This window comes from Mesoplodon bidens (genome assembly GCF_964165515.1).
Source record: "Mesoplodon bidens genome assembly, chromosome: 18".
Classification (NCBI taxonomy): domain Eukaryota; kingdom Metazoa; phylum Chordata; class Mammalia; order Artiodactyla; family Ziphiidae; genus Mesoplodon; species Mesoplodon bidens.
Genome location: NC_138175.1, coordinates 14,587,713 through 14,609,498, shown reverse-complemented (window position 1 = coordinate 14,609,498; position 21,786 = coordinate 14,587,713). Strand labels below are relative to the sequence as shown.

The window sequence follows — 21,786 nt, the reverse complement described above, 5'->3', positions numbered from 1 at the left end:
AGCTGTGTCCCTCTACACTAGAGAAGAGATGGTTCACAGGAAGTATATTCATCTCTAAAACTTACAGTGGCTTCTCTGTGATAAATTCAGAATCTTGAACATGATTTCTCTTCTTTGATTCCAATATATTGTTAATTCCTCTCCATGAATGTAGAAAATACAAATGGATCTTAGTGATAACCTAAGTAGAGTATAACTAGGAAGGTAAAAATATACTGCAGGGACTTCCCTGCTGGTTCAGCGGTTAAGACTCCACGCTCCCAATGCAGGAGGCCCCCGTTCAATCCCTGGTCAGGAAACTAGATCCTGCATGCATGCCGCAACTAAGAGCCCATGTGCCACAACTAAAGATCCCGTATGTGGCAATGAGGATCCCACGTGCTGCAACTAAAGACCCGGCGCAGCCAAATAAATAAATAAATATTTTTTAAAAGGATATATATATATATAGCAAATGTATCTTACCAGGTATTGCAAAGCCAGTAATTTTTTTTTTGTATATGTTCTCTGCTTGCCTCCCCACCGTATCACCAACAACTGAGGTGGTTGTAGTTGGCTCCACCTGATCACTCAGGAAAAGCTAGAGAGTCTAAATATTTAAATAAAAGGTGGTACGGTATAGACATCTCTGAGCAGAACGATCTAAATGTGACTCTAAAAATGTATGGGGTTTGAATACTAACCATGTAGGACATGTGTGATGGTTTGTTTATGGTTCCTCAGAAGAGTCATGCATTGTCACTAGTTGACACTCAGGAGCCAGCTGAATTGGTGCCTGTTTGTTTCAGTGCTGTGAACAGATCTCAAGGGGATGCTCCTGCCTTCTGGCCTAAGGCCCTGAAACCAAGATGGACACACTGTGTTTAGAGATGTACCTGACAAAATACTGTTAGGAACCCTCCCCACAAACCCATCCATACCTCCTTTTCCTCTGCTCCATCTACAAAATATGGCACTTAATTGAAAATACCATAAACCAGTAGGAATTAAGTAATAGGCAAGTGAGTTAATTGCATATGTTTTCAGAGAGGCATCCAGTTACAGTTTTTGTGTCAACTAGATACAAAAAATGCTCCTCTCCTATCCATTGGCCATATGGTAGGGCATTTGGTCATTGCATACCATTCCTGTTTCCAAATTTATTTGTTAAGTGCATTCAAATATAATTACAGAAAACAACATACTGCAAACCAGACTTAATTACGTGTTCTCCTTAATCTACAAATAGTGTCAAATGGCCCCAAAGGATATTCTGACACTTGCCTAGAATTGGAGGGATAGCTGATAGTTTTCAACGAATATAGAAGCAACCTGTATCTTTTAGCTGCCAATTTCTGCTCTGCCTAAACCCTATTGTTCTTTTTGACATAAAATCTTGATGCCGGCAGTCTCCAGAAGAATCATCAAAAGCAGGGGTGGGAAAACCGCAGCCCATTGCCTGTTTCTATAAACAAAGTGTTATTGGAAGACAGCCACGCCCATTCATGTACATATATTGTCTACAGCTTCTTTCACACTACAGTGGAGAGTTGAGTAGTTGTGATGGACCACGTGTCCCAAAAGGTCTAAAATATTTATTATTCAGTCCTTTACAGGAAAAGTTTGCCAAATTTTTGGGCACAGGGATCTAAAGAAATACCCGTATGCCACCTCTTCTGATGGCATATTTTTGGACAACTCCTTTAAATTTTCAGAGCTTCTGTTTCTTCATCAATAAAATGAATCAATATGCTTATTATTACTACGGTGCTGTGATGACTGAAAGATACACTGTGAATAAGTGACAGAGACCCTGCCTAGTTTATAAAATAGTATATGTTATTTATTATTTTCCCCCAAACCTACATTTAGCCCTGAAGTCAAACTACAAAGTGAAGACTCCAATGAGCATGCCCCACTGGACATATATTTAGCTAATAATGGTTATACCTGACAACTGGCAAACACTCCTTATTATTTATCAAGCTTCAACTTGCTTATTAGACATGGTGTCTTTCCAAAGGAGGGACAGATGGGATGAAAACTCAAAGCCCCAAAAAATAAAAAATAAATTTTAAAAGTCCTGAGATGAGTTTTTTCCCTGAAAAGAATATTTTAAAGTAAGCTTATAAATCAATAATAAAAAAAAAACCTCAAACAAAAACACATTTGAACCACCTCCAAGATCTTAGAAATTTCGGTGTCTAGCAAAGAGACAGACAATAAAGAGGTCGTTAGTAAATATTTGCGGAATAGATGAATGAATGCATGCATGAGTGCATGAGTAGTAGCATCTTTAAAGCACATTAGTCTGAGATAAATGACCGATCCAGGTGGTGTTCCGATGCATTATAGTCCACTTGACCTTTGGTAAGGTTTAGAGGATATGTGTTGTTCCTCTTTAAAGTTCCCTTCAAATTGAGTCCATCACAAGACATTTAACTAGTTACTAGGAATTTACTCAACACAATTTGAAATATACTTCTCCTTCAGTAGCTATTTTGCTTTCACTTCTCAGTACCATTTCGTGTCAATTGAAGTGATTTTCACATGAACTGTATCTGTGTGTTACGTGGCAGCTTAACCTGCTGAGAAAGACTGGGGATGGGTAGGGCCACTTCCCCACGGCCCCTTTCCTGGTGATGGCAACTCAGGGACCAGACTCAAGTCACTGACTCAAGTCTAATGACCCAACGAGTAGATGTTACCTTGTAGTTCCTAGCAGTATCACCATTTAGCCTTCCTACATTAAAAAAATAATAATAATGTCTATTTTGTTGCTCACTTTTTAAACACTTCTGGAGGAGTAAATCCCAAGGCTGTAGAGCTGAACCGAACAACCCAAAGTTGAATCCTCTCAATCCTTGCCTCCTCTTTTCCAGCCTGGACACCTGTTATTACCGCTTCAAGTTGACCAACAAGGGACGTCGGGTCCAAAAGTTGTTCTGGATGAATGAAGATTTTTGTCCCCAAGAAAAGCTGGGTAAGAAGAGACTGGCTAAGAAAGGGCGTGCTAAGAGCCAGTGCCAATCCCAGTGCTCCCAGGCACCCATAGATCCTCAAAGCCCCGTGTTTCAACTCCACCCCATCAGGATGGAGCTGTACCCAGGCCAGACGATTGACGTGAGACTTGAAGGCTATTCTGCCACTCCCAGGGTAAGAGGACACACATTTAGAAGCTATTATTCTCCTAAATAAATCTTTGCTCTATTTCTTAGGAGAGTCCCTTGACATTTATCTGAAGAAAGGCTGTGGTTTCTCAAGGATTGCATACAGCACTGAGTTACCATGGCAGCACCCATTGCATTCAGGGTTCAGCTCTGCTGAGTTTTCTGTTTGTTTCTACAGCTACCATGAACCCAATCTTAAAATACTGTTTAAAGCAGGTTCTCATCCCCAGAGTCAACAGAGCCAGCAAGTCTCTGGTAGAGGGACATCCACTGTTCAGCCGAAGCTAAGCCTCTGATTAATACTTAGCAGTATTCACTTAATATTTATTTATTTATTTATTTATTTATTTATTTATTTTTTTTTTGCGGTAGGCGGGCCTCTCACTGTTGTGGCCTCTCCCCTTGCAGAGCACAGGCTCCGGATGCGCAGGCTCAGCAGCCATGGCTCACGGGCCTAGCCGCTCTGCGGCATGTGGGATCTTCCCAGACCGGGGCACGAACCCGTGTCCCCTGCATCGGCAGGCGGACTCTCAACCACTGCGCCACCAGGGAAGCCCAATATTTATTTTTAAGAAAATGTTTTTATAGACACTCTCGGCTGCCTCTCCTGTCCAGGTATTGGGATATCCTTAGTTCCTTCCCTCTCAGCTTGACTCAACAGCATCACATTTATAATCATCATCTTTTTATGTATCAATGAAAGAGCTGCATTTATCTTCAGCAACTCTGATGTTCTGCTCTTATTCACGTTATCACCATTCTGCTTAAGACATTTAGGCAGATCCAACCATGTGTCTGTTTATTCCTATTCCCTCATGGAGGCTGGAAACCATTAAAAACCTAAAAGAAAGACTTCCGAAATCACTTACAAGCCTTTTCACAAAGGCAGACTTTGTGAATGAGAAATGATGGTTACCTGAGCTCCTGCTGGTGTCACCAAATTAGGATGTGATGCTGAACTTTCTCCTCATGAAAACAGGAGACAGTAAGAAATCGCCTCCCAGCAGACGAGGCGGGAAAGCTGGTTCCCTTGCTTAGCTCCACGAGGGTCACGGATGGCACTTTGCTTCACTTACATTGTTTCTTCACAGAACATTTTCAGGAAAAACTCATCCTCAGTTTTAAAAAGAAGGTTATTTCCCATTATGGAGTGTATAACATGTTCTTTCTCTCTGTTACTGAGGGGTTCAGCCAACTTTCACTGAGTATGTACCACATGACACACACCGTGCGAGGCAGCAAGGGTGCAAAGATGAATAGAACGCAGGCCCTCATCTCAAGACACTGACGGTCTGTTGCAGGCATGTTTACAGTGTTGTTCTCAAGAGTTGACTGTATTTTAAAGGCATTAAATCTGAGCGTCTGGGGTTCTAAATTCAGTTGTAGCTTTACTAAAAGCTCCCCTGTATCCCAAGTTCTGCTACATAATTGAGAAGAGACTTGAATCATGAACATCTGACACCTGAGCAGTCTTCAATAAAGGCTATTCATGTTATAAATTCACTTTGGGTCCTTTCTACTCTATAAAAATCTAAGGCTCTTGGGTCCAAAGAAGTGTTAATTACCGTACACGATTTTTAAATATTCAAATGTGAAAGGCAAAATTTTTCCAGCCAGCTTCCAACTACCTTGATAAGAAATTGTGTGTAACTACCATTGAATTCTGAGCCTATGAATAATTTTTTTTCAACTGTGGTTGATTTACAATGTCGTGTTAGTTTCAGGTGTACAGTACAGTGATAGCCCATGAAGGATTTTTATCTGCATCTTCCATCACTGTTTTGTGTATCCAGTCCCTAACAGCCCTGATAAATCTTCCATATGTATACTGGATGAGCTGAATGTAAATTGATTGTGTCCTCAGGGACAGTCAGCAGTAGACACAGGACCCATCCTGGACACATCTAACCAATCAGACTTTGTGTGACAGAGACCCATCCCTGACACACACTGCTCAGAAAAATGTACTCCTCCCTGGTGCCTCCAGGCAGGTAGCTGAGAATCATTTTGCTGATTGTTGAGAATTAGGTCTTCCAAGCTATAGAGGTTCCACAAACGCTGGTATATCTTGTCTGCAGATAGTCAAAGAAAAGCTGGTGTGCCACGCCATCATCGGGACACAAAAGGGGAAGAGCCTGGTGATGACGGTGAACATCATCTGTGAGTTCGTGGCACCGTTCATCCAGCTCTCCACCAAGCAGCTCATGTACCGACTGGAGAAGGTCAGTCGGCCTGTGTTGGGGAGGGCGGGGCACTCCAGCTAGGGGTGCGCATGTTCACGCTTTCATTTCGGAAGCTAAATTAATGGGAATCCTGTTACACCCACACCCAGCCAATGTTTTTTAAGCTTCAGAGGCCAATACACATTCAACTAAAAATTCTGAATCTAAACCTACATTCTTTTGAAAAGTGAATTGCCATAGAAATTCTACTTCGATCCTTCCCGTTGTATAAGACCAAAGTGAAGGGGTATTCCAGTGCACTGAAAATGCATTTCAGTCCATCATTTTACTCTAACTAGGTAAAATAAACATCACAGTATAGAAATGGTTGGAGAAGAATTATTGATAATTACATTAACCAGTAAGAATAGCTACCACTATTGATTGGTACGTTCTGGGCATTGAGCCGTGTTCATTACATACATTTTCCCATTTGTCCCTCACAGCAATCTGTGCAGAAGCTTCTCTTTCCCATGTTACACAGGAGGAAACTGAAACACAAGTTAAGCTATTTTGTAGATCACCTAACACTGCTTGGGAATAATCAGCTTAAACTATTTGATTCACATTCTTTGATGTATATGCCCATAACTGTCTATAACTTTATGTGCCGTTAAATGTGAATGGTAAGTGGGGGAGGCCCAGAACAGGGGAGAGATGGGGATGACTGCTGCTCAGGGCAGTGGGCTGGGTGGTGAAGAGGAGGGGAGATATCACAGCAGGACTTGACCTAGTCCTAGGCAGGTTTCCAGCAGAGAATTATTTACTGTTCAGGACAGGTATGTGTGGAACATTTCCTCTGGGTCAAGGGCTGTGTGGGTGCCAAAAATCTGACATAGTCACAGCTAAGAGACTGGTTGAGGTTACAAACTGTCAACAAACTATTAAAATTTAATTGTTTAAATTATAATTCTAAACAGTGCTATGAAGAAGAGGTATAACTTGCAGTGAGAGTATGTATCAGGAGACATGACCTTATTTGTACGTGAGGTCATAGATGGCTTCCTTGAGCAAATGCCTCAAGTTGGGACTGGAAGGACAAAAATAGAAGTCGGTCTGGTGACAAGGGGGGGAGAGAGAAGTAGGGAACAACACATGCAAAGCGCCTGAGTCACGAAAGAGCTTGGTCAGCATAAAACCTGAAGGGCCACCTCAGACAGAGACTATGCCAAGAATGCCAAGAATGACAATGAAGTCTATCTAGAGAAGTGGGCAGGGGCCAGGTGTGTGTGGCGTGACTGGGACACATGTTGTGAATTTCGGGGTTTGTTTTGGGTGACCATTGGAGGGCTTCAGGGAAGGGAGTGACATGGTCAGATGTATTCACTGAAACAGTCACGCGGGCTGCGGAGTGGAGTATTTATCAACACCTACCATGTGCCAGGCACTGTCGCGTCATAGAGATACAACAGTGAGAATAGTCCCTCCCTGATGAACTTCACAACCAACTGGGAAGACCAAGCGTTAAGGAAGATCCCATGGTGTGATCTATGCTGTCACATGGAAGGACTGGGTGTGGCAGTGCCTAACCGGTCATGGGGGAGCAAACCAGGGTTCCTTCTGTTAACGGAGGCTAGCAAGAGAATGTTCAAGACCATTTGTTCTGGTGCATTCTATATATATTGTTCATATTAAATAAATATCTGTTGAACACCCACCATGGATAAGGTGGTCGGCCAGGAAATGAATAAGGGAACTTATAGGCTAGTACGGGAGGTGAGATGTACAAGCTCAATTCAAATCAACAAATAATTTTTGAGCACCTGCAGTGTATTAGGCAGGAAAGACACAGCAAAAACCCTAACCTAACAAACTGGTGGGGAATGTAGACACTGAAGTAGGATAAAGGTTTCAGTTACAGGATGCTAAACTAACTGTGACAATCTCCATGAGACATATAAAAAGAAAATACTAACAGAATTCCTTCTACAGTTATTAAGCTTTCATTGCTGTTTTAAATTCTTCCTTTTTCAAGTAATCAGGAAAGATATTTACTGGCAACAGCTGTGCCAAATTTGGTTGCATCATATTCTCTCTAAATGTAGCCATTCAGAGAACATTCAGTGAAGATTTATTGAATAGCTATTCTGTGCAAGACATTACAGTATATGATAAATGTGCAGCTTACTTTCCTATTAGATTTTTTTTCCAAAGTACATAAACATTCATAAAAATGTGTGGGTAGTGTTCCTCTGTTTATATCCTTTAGCCTTGGTTTGTTTTTTTTTTAAAGCATATTCTTGTTTAAATGTCTACTGTTTGAATTTATCACTAGAATAAAATAGCAAATATTTTGAATATGACGGTGACTTGTTGAATTTAAAAAATGAATTGAGTCCTTACGCCCTATTTGTTTTTGCCCTTCTCTCCTTCCTCCCAAATATCACAAGTTTGAAATCTGTCCTACTACTGCTTTTTTCATTGTTCATTTCCTGCTCACATTTTACTCCATATCAGGGACAATGAAGAAATGTGACTTCATTACCCAGGGTGTGCAGGAGACCTGTCTTGGTACACCCAATTATCCATTCTGTCTCCTTGTTTTTGGCTCAGGGCAGTGTATCTGATTAGTACCTGAGACTTTAACGATACCAAGCCTGCCTATGGGAAGAATTTTTCTATAACCATTTCCTCAGATTTGATCTGCTGTATAACTATTGTACCATTCATAAGCCACAGAGATGAAACCACATCTCTGTGGAATTGAAAAGGTCAATTGAAACTAGCAGTCAGTTTGCTTCATGAAGTCCAGAAGCAAATCCTGTCTCATGATATTTGGTGAGACAAGCCAGAGAGAAAGGGTCATTTTAAAATAGAACGGGTTCTCTGTCTATCGACTCTTTCTCATCACTAATCTCTAAATGGCCTCTTGCCAAAACCAACCGAGTGTGGCTTCTTCACTTCAAAGCTACCTGCAGTGACACAGCAGCCTGGGGGGAAGGTCGAAAGTGCGGCTTCATCCCTCCCCAAACTGTAGTATGAAATCTGCAAGTGCAAGGTGAACCCAGTACCTATATTACCATGTTAGAGGGAGGGGAACAGTGGCAGCTTCTCGTGGTAAGTGCCAGACCGAACCTCCAAAAGAACTTTGGGAGTGCACAAGGGCCTAATGAGGTACAACCGAGGCAGGCAGCTCAAGCCAACTTTATGGACTGAATGTTTGTGTCCCCCCAAAATTCATACACCAAAGCCCTAATTCCTTATATGATCATGTTGTAAGTGGGGGCTTTGGGAAGGGATAAGGTCGTGAGGGTGGAGCCCTCATGAATGGGATTAGAGCCCTTATAAGAAGAGACAAGAGAGGTGATCTTTCTCTCAGGCATGTGAGGACACAGTGAGAAGACAGCTATCTACACACCAAGAAGTGGGCTCTCACCAGACACTGGATGTGCTTTCACCTTGATCTTGGACTTCCCAGCCTCCAGAACTATGAGACGTCAATGGCTGTTGTTTAAACCACCCAGTCTGTGATATTTGAACTGACTAAGACACCATGGACACTGGTCACCCAAGCTCGCTCAGAGCCAGTGGCTCCAGGAACCACAGTGGAAGAAAGACGATGCTGGACAAAGAAGCAGAGGCAGAGGCAGAGGCAGCACAAAACATGGAATCAGGAGGACTCAACTGAAATTGGAGCAGGGAGAAAAGCAAATCAAAACAAAGAGGCCTGGAAAAAACAGGCTAGAGGTGTTGGAAGAGCCAGGGGATGGGAGGGAGATTCTGTTTGGAGGCCAGAGACTGAGGTTTCCAGCCACTTCCTACGGATATTAAAGGACCCCCTTTCCAAGGCACACAATGAACAATGTGGATCCCAATGTCAGAGTGAGAAAATTCCAGTCTGACCGGAAACTTCCAGCTTAAGATCCATTTATGATGCTTTCTCCAGCTGAAAAATGAAATTTGATCTAACAGAGTGAACGATGCTTCTAAATCAACTCTCCCAGTGTTATTAGGAAAATTTACAGGAAATAGTTATGAGCGTTTGTCAATATAGCAAGATAAGTATATTTGCAAATTGGGTATTTTAAGCATGAAAAGAATATTGTGTAAGGAAAAAATGTTTTATTCATTGTAATGATACATGGGTTCTTCCATAAGATATCACTAATTTATTAAACTTTGTTTTATGATGCTGTGGAAACTTCTGTAGCAACAGTTCTACCCAGAGGCATGGCTTATGTAAGGTTTTTTAAACCAGGCAACAAGAAAGTAAGAAAATCTAATCTGTTTTCTGGCTTAAGTAGGATCTCTTCTAGTGAAATAGATACATAGATACATAGAAAATATCTATACCTATATCTACATCTATATTAATCCCTTGTAGAGATTTAGATAAATCATTTGGAATGTATGGTGGACTACTGAGAACTGAACCTATGTAATATATAGATATATATTATCTATATCTTGATAGATAGATGACAGATAGATATAATATAAATCCATACATCTATAGATATAAATAGAGAAAAGGCTAATTCTGCTGTTAACAATGAATATCAGACGTTTGTTGCTAAAGGCTTACTGTGTTTACCATAAGTTGGTTTGTTTCCTCTTTTCTCTTTTTTGCAGAAACCTAACACTATCCTGGAACCTGATTACCAGCCCTTGGTCATGAAGAACATTTCCACCCTACCTGTGAACGTGTTGCTCTCAACAAGTGGACCCTTCTTTATCTGCAAGGCTGATAAATCCCCACTGCCCTCAATTCCTGAGGTAACTGGACAGAGGGTGTCCTAACTCCTAGGGGGTGCTGTGCGTGTGATAAAAGAAAAGAATAGTATTGGTACGCTGCCTAATTTCAGTCGAGAAAAATATAAAGAATCCAGGAAACAGAGAGGAAAAATCTAAAATGAGTCATAATATCAATAAATTCTGATATCAACTGGTAGGAAAACCATTATTAACAATGTGAGAGCTTCTTGCTCATTATTACGACCCTTTTCTTCCTGCCCATTATAACAAAGCTCAACTTTAGAAAACAGTGACTTCCCACTAATGAGAGGAAAGATCTTTTAATCCCCCTCAAGTCTGACTAAAACTCAAATTTGACCAAAACTCAAAGCGCCAACCCTAAACCAGCCAGCCCATCTGCAGATAGTGAGAAATGTGAACCAGGCTGAAGCAGGAGGCTGTGAGCTCCCCTGGCCACCAGTCTGGGGCAGGATGCAGTGTTCTCTGAACATTCCCACAAGATCATCCCCGTGATCCTTGGCCGGGCATGAGGACACCAGTGGGAATGGCTGGGCCCTGGGGCAGGTGGCACTGCAGAGCCGTAGGGAAGGAGGATTGAAGGAGAGACCAGCCCCACACCCCATGGTGTTCGGCCTCCCAGTCCAGGGAGATAGCTAATGGAGAAGTGACATAGAGGAGGAAGTGAGGGCAGGCAGCAATCGCAGGATCTCAGAAGAGGGAGCCTGGCACTTAAGGACATCTGCCATGAGCCACAGTCAGGGAGACGGATCTTTGTGGAAGATGGGGGACAGAGCCACTGGGTGAGAGCGTGTTGCAGACGGTACTGCACCGCCCCCCTCCCCTGCCCCTCCTTCCTCACTGATTCTTTAGTGGGTCTCATTCAGACATGATTTGGGGGGAAAAAATAGCTCAGATCTTTGAACAGAGAAATAAAAGGAGGAGATGATCATAAGCAAGAGGCAGATGAAAACCTCCTGCAAGGGAACCTGTGCAAGGAAGAAAACCCACAGTACAAACAGGGAGTTCTCTACAGTCTCAAAGAAATATGACAGGTGATAGGACCTGTCTTTAACAAGAGCTCAAGGACAAGATACAAGTGTTCAAAGAGGAGATGAAGAGTGAACTCAAGAGCAGGGGAAAACAAATGGATGAGAAAATGAAAATTCAGGTAGGAGCAGCTTTCTCTGTCTGGGTGGGAGGTTAGACCCACTCTTGTCCCTCCTGAAATCTTAATAAAAGTAGAAATGTTCAACAGGAAAGACACCCAGAGCAATAAAATAAAAGGGGAAGAGGAGCGTATAACCAAATAATGAGAGATTTAAACAACTTCTAGTAGAATGAGGAAGGGAGTCGGGAGACAAAAAGGCACAAAGACCTGAAGCGTAGAAAATTCACCAGTGAGGCTGCAAAGAAGTGGGAGTCATTCAGCCCAAGTAGCCTGGGCTTAGAGGCAACGAGTGGAGCAGGGGGCTGAAAACAGAGGGATTCTGTGTGCACCAGACAGCTGTCCCCGCTGACCCCACTCAAAAGACTTGGGCAGCTGGCTGTTATCCCAAGACATAAAGATAAATGCTCTTCCCCAGAGCAACTCATCAAAACGTTCGGGGAAACTTAATGTTTCTTGTGTCAGTGTCGATACCCCAGAATAATCCCTGGTGTCTGAGTTGTGTGCATCGCCTGGTCGTCCCCTCTCTGCCCAAAAAAACTGTTCCATAGACCTGCTGTGCTACAAGAATTGAGAAGTTGTGGCCTCAGGATTGTTGGGATGCCAGGGTGGGTCAGGAACTACTGTTTCTTGTAATAAATCTTGTAGTACATTTTGACCTTTTATATTACTTGCACATATAACTTTAATAAAAAGCATACATATAATTTTAAAAATAAAGAACTTCTACAAATCAACAGGAAAAATACCAACAACCAAATAGAAAAATAGGCAAAGGAAATGAGCAGAGAGTTCACAAAAAGAAAAAGAAAATAGCTTTTAAATATATGAGAATATGCCCAACTTGACTCATGTTGGAAGAAATGCAAATTAAAATTACTATGAAACACATTTTTTTCCTATAAGATTGGCAAAGAGCAAAAATTGGATAATGCTCTCTGTTAGGGAGGGCATGTGGAAACAGGCATCCCCTAAGGTATTGGGGAAGTGTACATTGGAAGATAGTATGGCAGTAGCTGTCAACATTTTTTTTTTTTAGTCATCAGTTTTATACACATCAGTGTATACATGTCAATCCCAATCACCCAATTCATCAAGCCACCACCCCCAGCCCCCCACAGCTTTCCCCCCTTGGTGTCTATACATTTGTTCTCTACATCTGTGTCTCAACATCTGCCCTGCAAACTGGATCACCTGTACCATTTTTCTAGGTTCCACGTATGCGTTAATATACGATACTTGTTCTACTCTTTCTGACTTACTTCACTCTGTATGGCAGTCTCTAGATGCATCCACGTCTCTACAAATGACCCAATTTTGTTCCTTTTCATGGCTGAGTAATATTCCATTGTATATATGTACCACTTCCTCTTTAACCATTCGTCTGTCGATGGGCATTTAGGTTGCTTCCATGACCTGCCTATTGTAAATAGTGCTGCAATGAACAATGGGGTGCATGTGTCTTTTTGAATTATGGTTTTCTCTGGGTATGTGCCCAGTAGTGGGATTGCTGGATCATGTGGTAACTCTGTTTTTAGTTTTTTAAGGAACCTCCATACTGTTCTCCATAGTGGCTGTATCAATTTACATTCCCACCAACAGTGCAGGAGGGTTCCCTTTTCTCCACACCCTCTCCAGCCTTTGTTGTTTATAGATTTTCTGATGATGCCCATTCTAACTGGTGTGAGGTGACACCTCATTGTAGTTTGGATTTGCATTTCTCTAATAATTAGTGATGTTGAGCAGCTTTTCATGTGCCTCTTGGCCATCTGTATGTCTTCTTTGGAGAAATGTCTCTTTAGGTCTTCTGCCCATTTTTGGATTGGGTTGTTTGTTTTTTTAATAGTGAGCTGCATAAGCTGTTTATATATTTTGGAGATTAATCCTTTGTTTGTTGATTCATTTCTAAATATTTTCTCCCATCCTGAGGGTTGTCTTTTCATCTTGTTTATGGTTTCCTTTGCTGTGCAAAAGCATTTAAGTTTCATTAGGTCCCATGTGTTTATTTTTGTTTTTATTTCCATTACTCTAGGAGGTGGATCAAAAAAGATCTGGCTGTGATTTATGTCAAAGAGTGTTCTTCCTGTGTTTTCCTCTAAGAGTTTTATAGTGTTCAGTCTTACATTTAGGGCTCTAACCCATTTTGAGTTTATTTTTGTGTATGGTGTTAAGGAGTGTTCTAATTTCATTCTTTTACACGTAGCTGTCCAGTTTTCCCAACATCAGTTATTGAAGAGACTGTCTTTTCTTCATTGTATGCCCTTGGCTCCTTTGTCATAGATTAGTTGACCATAGGTGCGTGGGTTTATCTCTGAGCTTTCTATCCTGTTCTATTGATCTGTATTCCTGTTTTTGTGCCCATACCATATTGTCTTGATTACTGTAGCTTTGTAGTATAGTCTGAAGTCAGGGAGTCTGATTCCTCCAGCTCCGTTTTTATCCCTCAAGACTGCTTTAGCTATTCGGGGTCTTTTGTGTGTCCATACAAATTTTAAGATTTTCTGTTCTAGTTCTGTAAAAAATGCCATTTTTAATTTGATAGGGATTGCATTGAATCTGTAGATTGCTTTGGGTAATATAGTCATTTTCACAATATTGATTCTTCTGATCCAAGAACATGGTATATCTCTCCATCTGTTGGTATCATCTTTAATTTCTTGCATCAGTGTCTTATAGTTTTCTGCATACAGGTCTTTTGTCTCCCTAGGTAGGTTTATTCCTAGGTATTTTATTCTTTTTGTTGCAATGGTAAATGGGAGTGTTTCCTTAATTTGTCTTTCAGATTTTTCATCATTAGTGTATAGGAATGCAAGAGATTTCTGTGCATTAATTTTGTATCCTGCAACTTTACAAAATTCATTGATTAGCTCTGGTGGTTTTCTGGTGACATCTTTAGGATTCTCTATGTATAGTATCATGTCATCTGCAGACAGTGACAGTTTTACTTCTTCTTTTCCAAGTTGTATTCCTTTTATTTCTTTTTCTCCTCTGATTGCCATGGCTAGGACTTCCAAAACTATGTTGAATAATACTGGCGAGAGTGGACAACCTTGTCTTGTTCCTGATCTTAGAGGAAATGCTTTCAGTTTTTCACATTTGAGAATGATGTTTGCTGTGGGTTTTTTGGATATGGCCTTTACTATGTTGAGGTAGGTTCCCTCTATGCCCACTTTCTGGAGAGTTTTTATCATAAATGGGTGTTGAATTTTGTCAAAAGCTTTTTCTGCATCTATTGGGATGATCATATGGTTTTTATTCTTCAATTTGTTAATATGGTGTATCACGTTGATTGATTTGTGTATATTGAAGAATCCTTGCATCCCTGGGATAAATCCCACTTGATCATGGTGTATGATCCTTTTAATGTGTTGTTGGATTCTGTTCGCTAGTATTTTGTTGAGGATTTTTGTGTCTATATTCATCAGTGATATTGGTCTGTTATTTTCTTTTTTTGTAGTATCTTTGTGTGGTTTTAGTATCAGAGTGATGGTGGCCTCATAGAATGAGTTTGGGAGTGTTCCTTCCTCTGCAATTTTTTGGAAGAGTTTGAGAACGATGGGTGTTAGCTCTTCTCTAAATGTTTGATAGAATTCACCTGTGAAGCCATCTGATCCTCGACTTTGGTTTGTTGGAAGATTTTAAACCACAGTTTCAATTTCATTACTTGTGATTGGTCTGTTCATATTTTCTATTTCTTCCTGGTTCAGTCTTGGAAGGTTATACCTTTCTAAGCATTTGTCCATTTCTTCCAGGTTGTCCATTTTATTGGCATAGAGTTCCTTGTAGTAGTCTCCGAGGATGATTTGTATTTCTGCAGTGTCTGTTGTAACTTCTCCTTTTTCATTTCTCATTTTGTTGATTTGAGTCCTCTCCCTCTTTTTCTTGATGAGTGTGGCTAATGTTTTATCAATTTTGTTTATCTTCTCAAAGAACCAGCTTTTAGTTTTATTGATCTTTGCTATTGTTTTCTTTGTTTCTAGTTCATTTATTTCTACTCTGATCTTTATGATTTCTTTCCTTCTGCTAACTTTGGGTTTTGTTTCTTCTTTAGTTCCTTTAGGTGTAAGGTTAGATTGTTTATTTGAGATTTTTCTTGTTTCTTGAGGTAGGCTTGTATAGCTATAAACTTCCCTCTTAGAACTGCTTTTGCTGCATCCCATAGGTTTTGGATCATCGTGTTTTCATTGTCATGTGTCTCTAGGTATTTTTTAATTTCTTCTTTGATTTCTTCAGTGATCTCTTGGTTATTTAGTAACGTATTGTTTAGCCTCCATGTGTTTGTGTTTTTTAAGATTTTATCCCCCGTAATTGATTTCTAATCTCATATCATTGTGGTCAGAAAAGATGCTTAATATGATTTCAGTTTTCTTAAATTTACTGAGGCTTGATTTGTGACCCAAGATGTGATCTATCCTGGAGAATGTTCCATGCACACTTGAGAAGAAAGTGTAATCTGCTGTTTTTGGATGGAATGTCCTATAAATATCAATTCAATCTATCTGGTCTATTGTGTCATTTAAAGCTTCTGTTTCCTTATTTATTTTCATTTTGGATGATCTGTCCATTGGTGTAAGTGAGGTGTTAAAGTCCCCTACTATTATTGTGTTACCGTCGATTTCCTCTTTTAGAGCTGTTAGCAGTTGCCTTATGTATTGAGGTGCTCCTGTGTTGGGTGCATATATATTTATAATTGTTATATCTTCTTCTTGGATTGATCCCTTGATCATTATGTAGTGTCCTTCCTTGTCTCTTGTAATATTCTTTATTTTAAAGTCTATTTTATCTGATATGAGTATTGCTACTCCAGCTTTCTTTTGATTTCCGTTTGCATGGAATATCTTTTTCCATCCCCTCACTTTCAGTCTGTATGTGTCCCTAGGTCTGAAGTTGGTCTCTTGTAGACAGCATATATATGGGTCGTGTTTTTGTATCCATTCAGCAAGCCTGTGTCTTTTGGTTGGAGCATTGAATCCATTCACGGTTAAGGTAATTATCGATATTTATGTCCCTATGACCATTTTCTTAATTGTTTTGGGTTTGTTTTTGTAGGTCCTTTTCTTCTCTTGTGTTTCCCCCTTAGAGAGAAGTTCCTTTAGCATTTGTTGTAGAGCTGGTTTGGTGGTGCTGAATTCTCTTAATTTTTGCTTGTCTGTAAAGCTTTTGATTTCTGCATTGAATCTGAATGAGATCCTTGCCGGGTAGAGTAATCTTGGTTGTAGGTTCTTCCCTTTCATCACTTTAAGTATATCATGCCCTCCCTTTGGGCTTTTAGAGTTTCTGCTGAGAAATCAGCTGTTAACCTTACGAGAGTTCCCTTGTATGTTATTTGTCGTTTTTCCCTTGCTGCTTTCAATAATTTTTCTTTGTCTTTACTTTTTGCCAGTTTGATTACTATGTGTCTTGGCATGTTTCTCCTTGGGTTTATCCTGTATGGGACTCTCTTTGCTTCCTGGACTTAGGTGGCTATTTCCTTTCCCATGTTAGGGAAGTTTTCGACTATAATCTCTTCACATATTTTCTCTGGCCTTTTCTCTCTCTCTTGTCCTTCTGGGACCCCTATAATGCGAATGTTGTTGCGTTTAATGTTGTCCCAGAGGCTTCTTAGGCTGTCTTCATTTCTTTTCATTCTTTTTTCTTTATTCTGTTCTGCAGCAGTGAATTCCACCATTCTGTCTTCCAGGTCACTTATCCGTTCTTCTGCCTCAGTTATTCTGCTATTGATTCCTTCTAGTGTATTTTTCATTTCAGTTATTGTATTGTTCATCTCTTTTTGTTTGTTCTTTAATTCTTCTAGGTCTTTGTTAAACATTTCTTGCATCTTCTTGATCTTTGCCTCCATTCTTTTTCCGAGGTCCTGGATCATCTTCACTATCATTATTCTGAATTCTTTTTCTGGGAGGTTGCCTATCTCCACTTCATTTAGTTGTTTTTCTGGGGTTTTATCTTGTTCCTTCATCTGGTACATAGCCCTCTGCCTTTTCATCTTGTCTGTCTTTTTGTGAATGTGGTTTTTGTTCCACAGGCTGCAGGATTGTAGTTCTTCTTGCTTCTGCTGTCTGCCCTCTGGTGGATGAGGGTATCTAAGAGGCTTTTGCAAGTTTCCTGATGCCGTCAACATTTTAAATGCCCCTACCCTTTGACCTAGTCATTCCACTCCTATGAATTTATCCTCTAGACATAGACACAATATACAAGGATATTCATTGCAACATTGATTATAAGAACAAAAGACTGGGAGCTAATATCTATCAATAGGAGATTGGTTAAATAAATGATGGCAGAATTCAATGATGGAGTAAAATGCAGTTGTTAAAAAGAGTGAGGCAACTCCATATGCACTGATTAATTATCCCCCAGTGGAAAAAGGAAAGTACAGAACAGGAGTGCCTATGTGTAAACAATAACACATATATGAACGTGGATTTATATTCATGCATTATCTTTATATTCATACAAGGACAGATAAGATAATTTTGTAACCTTGGTTACCTCAGGGGAGGGGAACAGTTGGCTTGAGGGGAGGGGAGATGGGCACAAGGGTAACATGCTTTTCATTGTCCTATCTATTCAAAAATAAAAATGAAATATTAAAAAAAAATAAGGCCACACCTTGTCCTGGGACACAATGATATAGAATATTCAACAGGGAGACATACTTTAGTGAAGTTACCAGTCTTATTGATGTCCAAAGAATTCTATGGCTTCTAAGCAGTAAAGAAGAGACCCACCAAGGGAGGATTTTAGACTAACCTTGGACTTCTCCACAGTTTTTGATCAATTCTCTTGATCATAAAGGGATTGTAGTAGTAATTGGCATTTATATACCATACACTATGTGCTAGGCACTGCTCTGAACGCATCACAAATATATTAACTCATTTCATCCTCTTAAAAAAAGCTAGGTACTATTATTGCCCCTGTTTTACAGATGGAGAAACTGGGGGCTAGGAAGGCCAAGCAAGTTTGCCCAAGTTCACAGAGCTAGTATCTGGCAGAGCGAGGATTTGAACCCAAGCAGTCTGGCTTCAGAGTCCACGATCTTACAATTAATATCTCTTGTATAAGAAATTTTCTTCAGTTTTTTTTTTATTTCAAACATGATTTTTTAAAATAAATTAGTCTAATTCCATTTTTGTAAAATTTTATTTATCTGTCATGTTTGGACTAATGTTTTACCAAATGTGAACTCTGAGAAATAATATCTTGTGAAGTTTTGAATGAATTTCTAACTTCTTCTTTGTGCTTTTGTATATAATATAAAATTTTGTGGATATGTATCATTTCCACAAAACAGCAAAGTCATTTCTCTGGGGGAAAAAGTGTTTAAGTCAATCTCCAAGATATTTAAACACCAAGCATTGCAATGCCTAGTGCTGCAGATACCATGGTCTACAAGAATGACTTCTAAATTGTGGCAAGCCACCTGGGCCAAGTGGCCAGCGGGCCTTTCAGAGGGGATTAGCCAACTGAGGAGTCATTACCCTCTCTCTGACTCTTGAATCCGGTGATTGGCTTTATCAACTGAAACCATCTGATCGTGTCACTGAAGTGCACAGTTAAATACCTGAACCTTCAAACTCAGTGAAGAGGAAAGTGCTCCGTAAACAGATTTGTTGCTGTGGGCATTCTTCCTGGCTTCCTCAGGGCAGTTTCTGCAAAACCAGGAGGTGGCTTTCGTGCCGATTAAATGTGGGGATTAAGCGATTCCTAAAAAAGCCAACTCAGAGCCAGGCTTTCTATGGGAAGGTGTTTCTGTAGCCTTGGCATGAAGGAACACATGGGGATTTGAATCAAAGAGAGAAAAGAACAAACACAATCTACGGAACAAACTCTGTACGGCTCTGGAGTGTCATTTTAAGTTGAATAGAAAACAGCGGAAAGTGGATACCACTATGCTGAAGAGTTAGAATTGGAGACGTTAGAAAAGAAATTAAATTACCTAATCCATCCCTTTCTGGGTCACCCTCTACAAAGCCCCTCCACCATGGGGTCCTTTAGAAAGCCTTTTTAAAATTTTCTTAAGCAAAGAACTTTTCCCACTTATCTAGGAAGAGTGTTTTACAATCTAATTTATTTTCAGTTAAGAATATTTCGTAATAGTTATTCATTGAAGATTTTCCTTTTACAACTCCTCAATCCTTACAACCTCACAATGCTTATCATCTCTTTTTTCTAATCATTTTTCTTCAAATTTTTCTTGCTTTCATTTTCAACTATTAAAAAATATATATGTGTGTAAGTGCATAGAGATAGATAGATATGGGTAGATATAGATATCGATAGCGATATACTAGCTGTTTAACTATGTAAAGTGTGGATACATAGTTATGGATAAAGTGTATATATACGTATTTCCTACTAATCTGTGTGTCTGTATGTATATGTGTGTGTGTGTGTGTGTGTGTGTGTGTGTGTATATATATATATATATATATATATATATATATATATATATATATAACTTTGGTTGTCCTATTTCATGTATCAGGTTGGAAATGCACAGTATAGATGTTGGTAATTCCCCATTATCTTGTTTGTAGCCTATTAAACTGGAGATGGGTGAAGAAAAAGACCTGCTGGTCAAATTCAACCCTTCCTATAAAAACGATTTGAATACCTGGGTGGCAGAAGAAGTTCTAGAAATCAAGTATGTGGAGCACCCTCAAGTGGACAGCCTGCACCTGCGTGGAGAAGTGAATTACCCCAACCTCACCTTTGAGACCATGGAGCTAGATTTTGGCTGTATCCTGAATGATACTGAGGTGATCCGCTACATCACAGTCACCAACTGCAGCCCCCTGGTAGTGAAGTTTCGCTGGTTCTTCCTGGTGGATGATGAGGAAAATCAGATAAGGTACCAACTAGCATGGCAATCCTGCAGAGCTCTCCCCTGCTCTTCATTTTTTTCTCCTTCGGGCTTTGCACTTGGTTTCCTGTATTCAGAGTACTGGTCTTTCATGAATACTCTCACTTCCAACAGCTAATCATTGACAGAAGGAACAAAGAGCCATGGTCCATCCTAGGTTTCCAAACAGGAAAAGCAGATAAAACATCTCTGAAAGCCCCAATTGCCATCAAATTAACAAAGTGATATCCCTAAGCCTGCTCTAATTTTGAATCTAGTGGTTGGATCATTAGAAATTTATCACTAAAAATAGTCTTCATAGAGTTTCCTTAATAAGCATTTCAAACCCAAAGCATGAATTGAGCAGGATGATACATGAGATGTGTGCTGCCCTGAGCTCTACCTTCTGCATATTTCAGTGGGTTCCATTATGGCCCATATATGTACGTATGTATATAGATATATACTTATGTACAAAATAGTGGGAGGTGGTGAGTGCCGGAAGGGAAAAGCCGTCTTTACAATATTTGGGTTTAGAAGTGTCTTTCCTGTTAAGTTAGAAGCTAAAGCCAACTTAATTTGGAAAACACTCCCTTAAAGAACTAGGAACAGCCTATTTCAGTCAAGCCTCAGTAACAGTTTCATGTGGGTCAAAAGCCATGTTGTTGGCCAGGATGAATGGGCTTGTGCATATTTCCTTATTGGATATTTGGACAGCTCGGTTTTCAACACCTGAATTTTGAATGGCCATTCTTAACTGGGAAAGTCTCATGTTATTTCTTGGCTGGTCGATGCTTCCTGTACACAATCCTCATCTTGTGTATGATAGCCATCCTTTCCTTTCCTGTGCCTGTTTCCATGGTAACTATGGCTTGCTCTGGATGTCTTCCATAAACATCTGATGATGATCCAGTGTAGCACCGAAGCCGGTTCTGGGCCTGAGTGATGGAGCCTGCTCGTTAGGTGCCAATGACTGTTCAGGTTTGGGATGAAATTCTGTAGATGGTGAACGTTTAAAATAATTATGGAAAAATCAGCCAACCTGACTTAATGAGTTTCGAACACCAGATTGTGTGAAGTTATTCTGATGGAACACAGCTAAATGAGTTTTTTCTATCTGGGAGCAAGGGACATGCTTTATTTATCTTTTTATTTTCGAGAGGCCATTTCCATAATTAAAATGATGACATTTTGAAAATGTTCTTGGCTAGTACTGGAGATGATACACTTAATTTTCATTGGCTTAAGCACTCATTTAACCATTTTTTTCCTTTCTTCTTTATCTTCTAATATCTTGATACTGAGCCTCTGCTTATATTTCATTTGTTCATTCATTCATTCATTGATTCATTCATTCATTCAGAGAGTCACTCAGAAACCATTTGATAAGTGGCTCTTATGCACCAGATAATGGGTGAGGTATCAGGGATACAAAAATGAGTAAGACATGATAGCTGGACTGAGGCTGTTGGGGAAACAAATGTGTAAGCCATGACACATGATAGTGCCAGCCTCTGAGGGATGCCGGGGGAATGAATGCTCGCAGGAGTCAGAGAAGGCTGCACTGAGAGGCACAGTTAAATGCTCCAGATGGAGAAGCAGGGAAACACTCTCAGTAACAGGAATAGCATGTATATAAGTTCAGATTCATGGATTCTGTTGCAGGTGACAAGAAACCTGGCCCTAAGTAAAAATGAAAAGCAGGGACTT

At 40.1% G+C, this 21,786-nt stretch overlaps 1 protein-coding gene across 1 annotated transcript in view; it reads left to right on the top strand.

Annotated features, from left to right (window-relative positions):
* The window catches only part of HYDIN (HYDIN axonemal central pair apparatus protein), a 448,650-nt gene that overhangs the window by 255,038 nt on the left and 171,826 nt on the right, over positions 1–21,786 (top strand). The window contains exons 21-24 of the mRNA XM_081216141.1: positions 2,862–3,135; positions 5,228–5,371; positions 9,944–10,087; positions 19,772–20,085. Coding sequence (XP_081072267.1) covers positions 2,862–3,135; positions 5,228–5,371; positions 9,944–10,087; positions 19,772–20,085 — 876 coding nt within the window. The remainder of the gene's footprint in view (positions 1–2,861; positions 3,136–5,227; positions 5,372–9,943; positions 10,088–19,771; positions 20,086–21,786) is intronic.